This window comes from Triplophysa dalaica, chromosome 5, assembly GCF_015846415.1.
Source record: "Triplophysa dalaica isolate WHDGS20190420 chromosome 5, ASM1584641v1, whole genome shotgun sequence".
NCBI lineage: Eukaryota > Metazoa > Chordata > Actinopteri > Cypriniformes > Nemacheilidae > Triplophysa > Triplophysa dalaica.
Window position 1 is genome coordinate 20,416,545 of NC_079546.1, and position 12,303 is coordinate 20,428,847.

At 41.4% G+C, this 12,303-nt stretch overlaps 1 protein-coding gene across 1 annotated transcript; it reads right to left on the minus strand.

Moving 5' to 3' along the window:
- Positions 1 to 3,445: 3,445 nt before the first annotated feature.
- LOC130420416 (macrophage mannose receptor 1-like) lies at positions 3,446 to 11,911 on the minus strand. The gene is made up of 4 exons (XM_056747700.1): positions 11,876 to 11,911; positions 11,571 to 11,609; positions 11,134 to 11,487; positions 3,446 to 3,816 (listed from the first exon to the last, which is right to left on the minus strand). Exons 1-4 carry the CDS (start codon positions 11,880 to 11,882, stop codon positions 3,446 to 3,448), a joined length of 771 nt encoding a protein of 256 aa, XP_056603678.1. The 5' UTR covers positions 11,883 to 11,911.
- Positions 11,912 to 12,303: the final 392 nt, after the last annotated feature.

Genomic DNA, 12,303 nt, shown 5'->3' on the forward strand with positions numbered 1-12,303 from the left:
AATGTCAAGGGTCACGAGCCCAACTCAAGGAAACACTGATCACCATGATGTTGACTTTTGTCAGCTGGAATTTATCTTAAACATTTTGAATATTTTAAAAGGAACGTTCTTATAACAAACTTTTGTTAGCTGGGTTGTATTTTAGGTTGTAGTTGTTGTATTCCTCTGGGCAAATATTTTTATATTTTGTGTACGTGTGTGGCCACATTTATTGCCTCTTTTGTAGTCGTTGACATTTTATAAATGTTATTGTCTTCGATCTATCTTCCCATCTTTTTCTTCTTCAATTGAATTTGTAATTGTCATTGACAATGTCTGTTTATGTAAAGTTAATTACCGTAGTGCTAAGAATATAGACATTAAGATTTATTTTTTGATGTTATAGCCAGGACTCAATTAAAATGTTTATTCACATATGATTAGTTTAATTTTACTAAGAAAAATTAATGTTCATAACACCTAAATAAAATGATTACAGGTTACTTGTAACAACCCATAAATAAGTTCCCTCTACCAATAAAAGTAGGTTTATCTAACTGAAGAATACTGGTACTATTAGTTAGCTCAACTTGATTTTGTTGCGTTTGTATTAAGTAATATTAAAGTGTTTATTATACTTAAAAAAAGGCTCCAAGTTGATTCAACTTAAAAAGTCCAATGCAGCAACTAGCCTCACTTTTTATAAGTTAGATCTAGGTATTACTTTTTACAGTGTGATACGTTTTAGTATAAAACAAATAAAATTAAGTAGATTAAAACCATTTAAATTAAATAAAGCCTACTTTGTGAGTGAAGCACTTTTTACAGTGTACCTTGTTTTGTGATCATTGCTGTTGATCAGTGGATTCTTCAGTGGAACTCTTTAATGAAAGGCAAGACATTCATTTTTTTTATTATGAAATCCAATAAACAGCAATACTTCGACTCTACATTTGTAGATTATCAGTAAGATGCCAAATTAAACATAAGTAACTAAATTAACTAATATGTACAAATAATGTTAAATTATAGTATTAAGTTAATTTTTTTAATTATTGGACTATTTATTTCATTTTTTTATATAGCATAATGTAATTACATTCCTGTGTTCACAATCAGATACGAACATGTCGCTGTGACGTACCATCTTGAGTCAAAAATCATTTCATTTCATTGTCTCACTGGAGAACATTTTAATTTTTATGACGGGATGAACTGCTTCACTCAGGCTATGGGGACCGTCAGGCATCTGGCAACATTTTCAGAAGTGTATTCTCAAAAAAGTGTACTGTGGGTCATGTTGTACTTGTAAAGGTAAGTAAACACTTTGCTGAAAGCATGTAACACTACACATTTATTGGGTAATCTTCATGGATGCACATAAATAAATACACTTTATATTTAGTATCATGTTTATTGCTTTATCAGGGGGTAGTTAGAGAGATAGATAATACCTTTACACAATAACTGTAATTAACATGATAAATTCATTTTCATTTGTAAATGCCCTTTAGATTGCAACAAAAGAGAAGCCTGTAGTGGAAGTAGAATCAGCTGAAATAACTATCAGTGACGATGACACACCTCCATGCATTCTGACTTCTTTACAATGTTAAACGTGCTGTCTTCTCATGCTTAACATGGTCCACTTGTCAAAAAACGAGTTGGTGTATTACGTTGTATTTCTGTGCTCAATACACTCCCCCAGCGATCGTACGGTTTCTGAAAGCTTTTTTCAAACATATAAAACTGATTCCTAACAATTTTTTTTAGTCCATTATTGGACAATTCTCCCTGATGACTGAAGCTCCAGCGGTGACAGAGGTTTCACTGGAAAGTCAAAACACCGATGAGTGTTATTTAAACGTGTGTGTTTGACTGACATGTGTTTTGCGTGTCGTCTTACCGGTGAAGTTTGCAGATGACAGATAGATCCAGGTGAGGGCCGGAATAAAGAGCAGCGCGACAGAGGCAGCCAGGAACTTCCTGCGGCCACGGCACATTCCCAGCATCCTCTGCTGCCAGAGGGGGTCTGTTCAGAGACGTCTAGGTGGGCATAAGCTGTTTGGCTGGGGGATGCATGGCACACTCCTTAAAAACAAAGAACAAACAAAAACATAGCAACAAAATAAATAAAAATACAAATATTGTGCAATCTAACAATACTTTACAATAATATCCTCTATACCAGGTGTTCTTAAAGTTTATATTCAAATGTCTGAATTCTGAATTCTTGTCAATGTCAAAGGTCCGGTACAATTATTATTACAAAACTTGCTTTTAATAAACATTTAAAACAACTTTAAATAAATTGAAATAAAACAAATCAACTCTATATGAAGAGTTTATTTGAAGAAACAGATAACAGATAAAGTTTAATTTTTGATCATGTTTTTATTGTGTTGTATTTTATATTATCACCTAATCAAAAGAACACAAATACAGTTTCATTGATATTATACATTGTTTTTGAACATCTTGTGTACAAGTTATTTTTTTCATCATAGGCTAAGGTGGGTCTGGATCCATATTGGAGTCCCGACTTTGGGAAGAGCTGCTCTATACTGTATTAAGAAAACCACAGATGACAGCAGTCACATTTCCATTATTAACTTAAAGAGACATGAAATATTGTCTGTGAGATTCTTAAATGCAATTAAAGTAAAAAAAAATCTAAATTCAGTGTTTTCAAAACTTTTATCAAAACGACTTTACCAATTTTATTTGAAAGAAGAACAAATGTACCACCTATTACATTCTAGAGTGAATAAACGGTTTAAATGAAACAAATAGGAAAGCTAAAACCTCTATGAGAGAATTGTTGTAAAGCAGTTAAAGCACAAACTAAAAAAAAATCATTAACACAGGTCACATGTTGACAGTTCAACCAATAAGAAGTCAAAAAAGTTTGTAAAAAATATTCCATGGCTTTAGGATACATATCTTAATTTTGTCCTTTTCAATTATTTCTTATAAATAAGCTTTGATAAAACAGATATAATATTGGAATCTATATTTTTTTAACTTTCATAAAGATGATTCAAACAAACAAATGTAAACTATACGGAGCTACATATTCACCATGTCCTCGTCTATTAATAATTAATATCACTACTTATTGCTAAGTATTTTGCTCAAATTATTCCAAAAGTGTGTTTTTATTTATTACCCACAGTCAGCAATGTGACTCTGTAAATCTTTACATTTTATTTGGAATGTTGCTATAATTTCACAATCAAACAAAAGTTATAAAACATGCATACATATAAATCTATATATAACATCTCTTTATAAATCTTATATACACATTTAAATCTTAAAGATATTAGTTTAACATTTTGGTTTATTGATTATAAATGTTCTGTTTGTTGTGTTAAAAAAACTGAGACTGGAAGTTCTTCTGGACCAGCGTTGTTTACATCATCTGAAGTGATCTACATCACAGAAAGTGACAGACACACATGATTTAATTTTCTTTATTTCTGGTGCAGATGAAGTTGAGTTCTTGAGATCGAGGAAGGCTGATCCACTTATGATCTCCTCCAGACTGAACCGCTCCAGCTCTGTGTTCACCGCTGCAGTGATTCAGTTGAATCTGAACCCCTGGAGCCCAATTCTGATAGCAGACGACCTCTCCTCGTACCCAGATCCAGAGATTCATGAGACAGTAATAGTGTAACCCCAGCCACACCTCAGCAGTCCAGGCCTGATGAACCACTGATGTCACCCAGAGCTGAATCTTCTCTGAATCAACTGAAACCAGATCCACATGATTCTCTCTGCAGTATCTCACAGCTTCAGTCCAGCTCAGATTCTTCTGGATCAATATCAGCTCATCTGAACACACAATAAACACAAACAACTGAACATGAGAACAAAACACAAACACTGAGACTGAACTGAGATCAGTTTCATCATGAAGAAACTTCTGTCGTCAAACACACACATTGACTTTTATTAACTCACCTTCATGACACATAAAAGTGTAAGAGACACTGCAAGATAGATCATGCCATTTCCCCTCATTATTCATATTGGTCACTGTACAAGCATCAGTACCAGAATTATCAGGTTGACCAGAGTCCCAGTATCTGAAGGCGGAGTCAGTGTTATCTGACCACTCCCACAAGCCTCTGAACAGACCAATCCAGACAGATGTGTGAGGATCATTAATGATGTTGTGGATCAGTTGATTGTCAGTCTGGTTCCTCACACTGATCAGATCAGTATGATACTGTCTGCAGAAACTCTGAGCTTCTCTCCATGTTGCATTAGAAGTATAAATGATGTATGATTTACTGCTGTCTGTTGAAAAAAATTAAGGTTCAAGTCTCATGACTTTCATTCATTCTCATTACACTTACAGTTCAGATGTCAATCTACAAAAACATATTTCTTCTAAACGTCTTGATAAATGCTTAACTTGTTCAGGTTCCAGAAAAAAAAACAAATATGAAAGTGGAGGAATGATGTCACAGGTTACAAACAGTGATGAAAATGTCTCGGGTTACTTGGCTGTAACCCTGTTCCCTGAAAAAGCAGGAGCGAGATGCTGCGTTTCAAACGCTATGGGAGAACAGTCTTTGTTCGACCGGCTGTGAAGCACGAGTGTCAAACACGCCCAAAATTATTTTGGCTTTAAATAACCTCGGCAGGTGACGTGGCTAATTACACCCGCACCTGCCGGTTATAAATACGTGTGAATTCGGACGCGTCATCAGGTTCCAACTTTGTCTGAAAGGACGTCCGGGCACGCCTATAGTGCGGAATTGAGGCGCAGCATCTCGTTCCCGCTTTTTCAGGGAACAGGGTTACAGCCAAGTAACCCGAGACGTTCCCTATTTAAAGCTACACTCGATGCTGCGTTTCAAACGCTATGGGAACGAGAATACCAACGGCAACGTACTGGAAGTGTCTGGACCCCCCAAGGTTGTGTGACGTGTGTGCACAATCCGAGAGGAGGCCTCAAGCACGACTCTGGGATGTAGACTCCAGGACACGTGAGCCGGGAGTGGCATGGACATCCAGACTATAAAAACGGAAAAAAAAATGTGTGCGGAGAGGACCAGCCCGCCGCATCACACACTTGCTGCAAGGGGACACCTCTTGCTAAGGCCATAGACGATGAAACCCCCTTGTGGAATAAGCTCTGACTCCTAGAGGTGAAGCTTGACTGCGCGCCTCATAGGCCAGAGCAATAGCATCCCTCACCCAATGTGATTTTGTTTTTTGGTTGCAGCCGTTGCAGACGCAAGTCTGAAGAGCATGTACTGGACACAGTAGGTGTAATCGTTCCTGCTCCAGCGTTGTGATTGGCGGAGGGCAAGAGGCCTTTAAGAATAACCGGATGCACAGTGGTGAACGGAACTTTAGGCAAATAACTCGGGTGAGGATGCAGTATAGCTTTGACCATCCCAGGTGCAAAATTTAAACAGAACGGCGAGGTTGAAAGCGCCTGCAAATCTCCGATTCTCTTAAGAGAGGTGATTGCCATTAGAAAATACATTTTAAAGGTCAGAAGAGGTGCTGACTCCATAGGTTCGAAGGGGGCGCTAACTTGACCCTCGAGCACTGTCGCTAAGTCCCATGGAAGGACTGTCCCTCTAGAAGGAGGCATCAGCCGCCTCGGTCCACAAATAAAGCGGGTGACTAAAGGGTGCTCCCCACAGAAACCCCCTCAATCAGGGCGTGGCAGGCCGAAATGGCGGCCACATAAACCTTGAGTACCGGGGCTTGTCCCTGAGGACAGTTTATCTTGCAGAAAATGCAGCACTTAAACGATCTGGCAGTAATTGGGTCTGCATGGTGTGCCATGCACCATCTGTCAACATCGCTCCATGTTAGGGCATAGCTCCTTCTAGTGGAGGGAGGCCAAGCAATTAGAATAGTCTCCGCTACATAAGGCGGAAGCTCGACATCTCTCAGCTGGTGCCCTTAAGTAGCCAGGCATGGAGGTTCGAGAGCTCAGTATAGGGATGAAACACTGTCCCCTTCGCCTGAGACAATAGATCTCTCCTGACTGGGATCGCCCATGGCGAGTCGTCGAGGAGGGATACTAGGTCTGAGAACCAGATTCTGGTTGGCCAACGGGGAGCCGTCAATAAGAGGCGCGAGCCCTGTTGACAGACCTTTGCCAGGACTCCAGGGAGCAGAGCTATCAGAGGAAATGTGTAAAGACGAAGTCTGGGCCACGTATTAGCCATCACGTCCAGACCCAGGGGAGCTGGATGAGTCAGAGAAGTAGAGGGGACATTGTGCCGTCTCCTGCTTAGCAAAGAGGTCCATATCCGCTTCATAAAATCTTTCCAGATATGTTTGACTTTTTCAGGGTGGAGTTTCCATTCCCCATTTATCACAGCTTGTCTGGACAGCAAGTCTGCTCCCTCATTCCTATGCCCCGGGATGTAAATTGCTCTGAGGGACAAGAATTTGACCTCTTCTCAGGGCAGGATTTGCTGGGCCAGTTTGTTCAGGTGGCAATACCGCAACCTGCCCTGTTGATTTATGTACGAGACTACTGAAGGGTTGTCCCCCCGCACTAGGACATGGTAGCCTCGTAACTACCAGAGGATGTATTTAAGGGCCAGAAGTACAGCCATCATTTCCAGGCAATTGATGTGCCAATCGAGAAGATGACCTCTCCAGATCCCTTGGGCTGGACAGTCATTTAAGACCACACCCCAACCCATAAGGGATGGGTCTGTCGTTAGCACCTTGCGACGACTACACGGACCGAGAGTGGGACCTAAAGTCAGAAACCGAGGTCTGTACCACATAGTAAGGGTGAGAAGCCCCTGGCACATCACCCTTGTCTGCCTCTGGGGGTTGGCCCTTGAATAAAACCCCCTGGCTTTGAGCCACAACTGAAACGGTCTCTTGTTCAGGCATCCCAGAGGTATCACCGTGGAAGCCGCCACCATGAGACCTAAAACTCTTTGAAAGTGGTCGAATCCCATATTATCCCTAAATACATTGTATTTTCCGTGAGAACGCTCTTTATGGCGTTGAGTCTTAACCCGAGAGCTTTGAGATGAGATCGGATGACATCCCGATGTCGAAGCGCTAACTCGCAAGACTAGGCAAAAATTCACCCAGTCGTCTATGTATTTCAATTGCAGATACCCTGGAGTCGCAGGGTGCATTTTGTGTATGTGCGGGATGACAAGGCAAGGCCAAATGGAAGAACCCGATACTGGTAAGCTTCGCCCCCGAAAGCGAACCTCAGGAATTTCCTGTGTTGTGGCAGGATCTATTTATGAAAGTATGCATCTTTCAGATCGTTCATCACGAACCAGTCGTGGGACTGAATGTAAGACATAATCATCTTGATCCCCCATCCCTTTTGGGAACTAAAATATACCGGCTTTAGTAGCCTAATTCTTTGTCTGGTAGGGGAACACGTTCTATGGCCCCTTTAACAAGCATAGCATGTAATTCTTGTGCCAACACATTTGCTCTCTCCGGTTGCGTGGACGTGAAGACCACGCCGTTCGCGGAAGGCGATATGCAAATTTTATCCTGCAGCCCTGGTCTACAGTTCTTTCATCGCATGGAGAGATACCTGGCAGTAGTTTCCACGCTGCCAGGTTTTCTCTGAAAGGCGTATCAATTTTGGCACTTCTCGTTGGGGGGGTATACCAGATGTATGGCGTCCTGAAATATGGTAGAAGTCAACCGAACATCTAGCATTCTTTTTGAGCCCGCTATCCCCGAAAGGCCCAGTGACGGCGGAGATTGCAAAGCGGCCCTTTGAGGGTACCGAATGGGAGCCTCCAATTTCTCTTGGAATTTTATGCACCCCACCTCGGGGGGGACACACCCCCACAGTCCCGTGCACACATTTTAGGATCTCTTGTTAGAAGAGATGAAGCGCCTCAGGTCTGGTCCTCCCGAGGCAGCCTGAGGGCACGGTGGGCCACTCCCCTGCCTCTGCGAGGGGGGGCTCGACTCGCCACACTCTCCCTGAGGACCTCACGCCTCAGGTAGACTGTGTGCCCGGTCGGGACTGGGGAACCGGTCCGGAGTGGGTGGCAGACACTCCAGACGCTTGAGCACAGCGAGGTAGATATTTGACAAATGCCTCCTCGTGACGTCTCGCCTCCCGGAACCTGGTGACAACGGTATTAACCGCATCTCCAAACAGTCCGGAAGGCGAGATAGGGGCATCAAGGAGGAAGGCTCTGTCCCTGTCCTTGATGCCCGTGAGGTTCAACCACAGGTGTCTCTCAACAGTAACCAAAGCAGCCATGGAACGGCCGATAGCACGGGCCGTTTGCGTGGTTGCACGGGGAGACAAATCTGTGGCGCGGCGTAGGTCTGAAAACCCTGCTTCGTCAATCACCCCGCCAGTGCTGACATCATCCAGTAGGTCAACCTGGTATGCCTGCAAAACCGCCATGGTGTGCAGTGCAGCACCAGCCTGACCCGCTGCCTGAAAAGCCTTTCTCACCAGCGCAGATGTTACTCTGCAAGGCTTGGTGGGAAGAGAAGGCTTTTTCAGGGACGACGATGTCCCAGGGGAGAGATAGCTAGCCAGCGTCTCTTCCACCCTGGGCATCGGCGTGTATCCCCGTGGCCTCGCGCCAACGATGGTCGAATAAATCGTCGTCGATGGCACGAAAACACGGGAGGAGTGAGCCATGAGCGAGACAGTTCGCCGTGGAGATCCTCAAAGAAAGGGAGAGCCCGATTTTGGGGCTCATCCCTCCGGCCACCCGACAGATATCTGTCGTTGAGCTTTGAACCCTTGTGAGCCTCTTGTTCCTGCGGCCAGTCGAGTTTGAGCCTGTCGACTGCCTTGGTTACCGCCCCGAGTAGATCCTCAACCGCTTTAATATCACGAGAGGAACGCCTCGTGGCGGATCTATCTAACCCCGCAGAAACAAGAGAAACCTCATCCTCCGCCGGCTCAGAAGAAGTGCCGGGCACGCTTCAAAAGCGGAGGCGAGGAAGTCGCGGTTCAGTGAATTTACGGGAGAAGCAGACGGATCCGTCTCCCGCACCTCAGCAAAAACAAACTGCGAATCACAGGGTTAGGAAGAGGTGGCTCTGTCTCGTTTAAAAAAGGCGAGCCGAGCACGCAGAACTCTGAACCCAAAACCATCACAGAGTTCACACTTTCCCTCAAGTCCCTTGGCGGCATGGTCAGCCCCCAAGCATTCAAAGCAAAACTCATGCTTATCGAAATCGGAGAGCATCCTCTCACAGGGAGAAACAAATCTCCGATCCGAGTCAGTCATGGTTTTATTTTATTTTGCCTTATTTTTACACTAGACTAAGTAACTCAGAGAGTGCTTGGTCACTAGTGTAAGAATCTTGGTAAAATCTCTTTTATAATAAAGGCTTTGAAAACAACAAAGAGGGAGACTTCTCCCTCACAACACAAGCACACCTTGAAGTCCTTGAAGACAAAAGAACCTGATGAGGCGTCCGCATTCACACGTATTTATATCCTGCAGGTGTGGGTGTAATTAGCCATGTCACCTGCCGAGGTTATTTAAAGCCAAAATAATTATTGCCGTGTTTGACACACGTGCTTCACAACCGGTCGAACAAAGACTGTTCTCCCATAGCATTTGAAATGCAGCATCGAGTGTAGCTTTTGATAGGGAACAGCACACTACTTCCAGTGTATCATCAACACAAAATGACTCCATTTACAATAAAACAAACAATCACAGCTAACCAACAAACACATTAATATAAGAGAACAAGAGTCAAGAAGTCCACTGTGTTTTATTAGCATATCTGATTGTGTATTTATATGACATGAATCTGTGTGGCTACAGTCTTTTTTTCCTGTTCCTGTTCACTTCTTCAGTGGACTCTGATCATGAACAGCAGGTGTCATCACTAAAGATTAATTATCACTTGTAAAGTCAACTCAATTGATTCATTAATTGCAAGAATAAATTAACATTTCACACCAGAAAGACTCTTCTTCAGTGTGAATTTGTACACCCATAGTGATGGATTCATATATACACCAGGGTGTACATTTTTACACCACGGACTTTGCTGTGAAACACTAAACACGATGAGGGTTTTTCTTCTTATTGTTCATGTTTTCTTCAGTGATTGTGAATGACTCAATCTTCACTTCATTATCTCATTGACTGAATCTGATTTGACTTATTCACTCGTTCATGTGTTCAATAGGGAGACGTCTAAATGATTCTGTGTGGGGAGACCCGAGGACTTGAGTTAAAACCCCAGACTTAAACTTAGACTACACTTAAAAGTCTAGTTTCATAAACTTAGAAGAGGTCAGTTTAGTCCCCAGTAGTATTAAAATAATACACCTACAGGTTCACTACTAGCAGACTGTTACTTATATACTTACTAAATAAATAAATAACACTTAAAATACACTTAAACTTTACTCTTGTGTAGTGTTTTATAAGGTCTGGTGTCAGTTGGGTGTAAAACTCACTTGGTGGTGCTTCAACACACTCATAAGACACATTCAGGTATTTGTGAGTTCCAGGACAAGGATCAGTGAAAACTGTATTGTTCACAACCATAGAACAATTAGTTTCTCCATCACATCTGTGATAATAAATACAAAAAACAGCAAAAATATATAAAGATGATGTGATAATATCTGATAACTCTTTAATAATGTTTTCTGTTCTCACCGAGTGGCCACCGTTAGAGATGTGTTCAGACTGCACTGAACATTTGAGATCTGGTTATCTGGTCTTCCAGTAGAGCAGGTCTGTCGGTCTGTAAGCCCGTAATTGGCTGAAAGGACTTTAATAGTTCCCTGATCTGTTGATAAAAGTAACATTACAGACAATTGTGTTTGACAAATCTTTATTTTCTCATCATGTTATGTGGCCTTTAAATCAGTGAACATGTAAATGATGAAACTCAGAGAACTCACCACAGCTGAGAAGGAAAGTCTGTGATTGACAGATAATGAAATCCTTTGAAACACCTGAAGTCAGAGATGAGAAGTGAATCAGATGTAATGATGTTACTGTGTTACATTGACTGTCTTTGCGTATTTGTTTAAATCAGAAGTGTCCAATCCTGTAGAGTTCAGCTCCAACCTGTTCATCTGACCCACATGTGTTCTGTTTCTTAACTGTGATGTTTATTATTGTTGTCTTATGATCATGTTTTGTGAAGTGAAGGTTTGCTGTCACTCACCATTGTAGCAGATGAATCCCAGCTTATCAATACACTTCTGCTGACGCCATTTTCCATTTCTCATAACAGCACAATTATTTGTGTCAGTTGATGGTTCAGTTTCCCAGTTCAGATATTTCACAGGATCACCCAGAGACCACTTCCATGTAAAAACATCTGTTCTCTTCAGTCCAATCCAGACAAACTCCAGATTGTTATTCACAGTCTTCTTCAGCTCGTTCATGTCATTGATGTTGTTGACTGTGGCCAGATCTGTGTATTTCTCTCTGCAGTATCTCTGAGCTTCAGTCCAGGTCTTCTCAATGTTTATATAGTGATAGCGGCGCTGAATGCCTTCAGATAATGAACAGAGAGCTGAAAGAGAGAGTTTGAGTCTTTATTAGACACACATAATCGATTCACATAAATCACACATAAAACCAGAAACAAAAACTCACCAATGACAAGAAGACTGAAATATAGAGTCTGAGCCATTTCTGAGGAAGAAACACATTGAAAACATTAAATGTAAAAAATTTGGTAACCACATTAAATAAATAATAAAAGAATTCACAGAATGTTACTTGTTTAAGGTATAATTAAAGATGTATGAAATAAATGTGATATGAAAGGTTGTTATACTGTGTCTGTTATGCTATATAAATATGTGAAAAAAAAGAGTTAAAACGATCACAATTTTTATAAAACAAAGTCATATCAAAAGGATAATATTAATAGAAATGAGAATGTAAATAGTTCTTACTTTTCATCTCTTGTGTGTTTCTCTCCTGAATCTGCTGCTGTTTCTCTCTCTCTCTGTGTTTATATGTCATTATATTACATCTGATCTTCAGCACCTCACATCATTTGGGTTTTTCTCTAGGAAGACTTATTTTCATATTTTACATCCTGCTTATTTGTATATTTTCCACCTGTTGGTATAATAAACAGAACTGAAATGAGGATAAATGAGGTGTCTGTTTTCATCTTGTTTGCATAGTGTCACATCAGAGTCATGAGTCAGCGTCAGTAAAACACAGTGAATAAAAGATATTAGGAGGCTGGTGTGATGTGGTTCTTCAATACATATATTTAAAACATTTATAATTCACTTGAAATAAAATAATTTTACTAGACATCTTTTATGATGTGCAGATGTAATACGGGTTCACGGGATCACGAGAGAAAGAA

Excerpts from the sequence above, each read along its gene's own strand:
- LOC130420416 (XM_056747700.1), bottom strand. Across the intron at positions 11,488-11,570 it reads TTTCAGTCTTCTTGTCATTG|CTCTCTGTTCATTATCTGAA; the intron begins GTGAGTTTTTGT and ends TCTCTCTTTCAG. Across the intron at positions 3,817-11,133 it reads GGGATTCATCTGCTACAATG|ATGAGCTGATATTGATCCAG; the intron begins GTGAGTGACAGC and ends TTGTGTGTTCAG.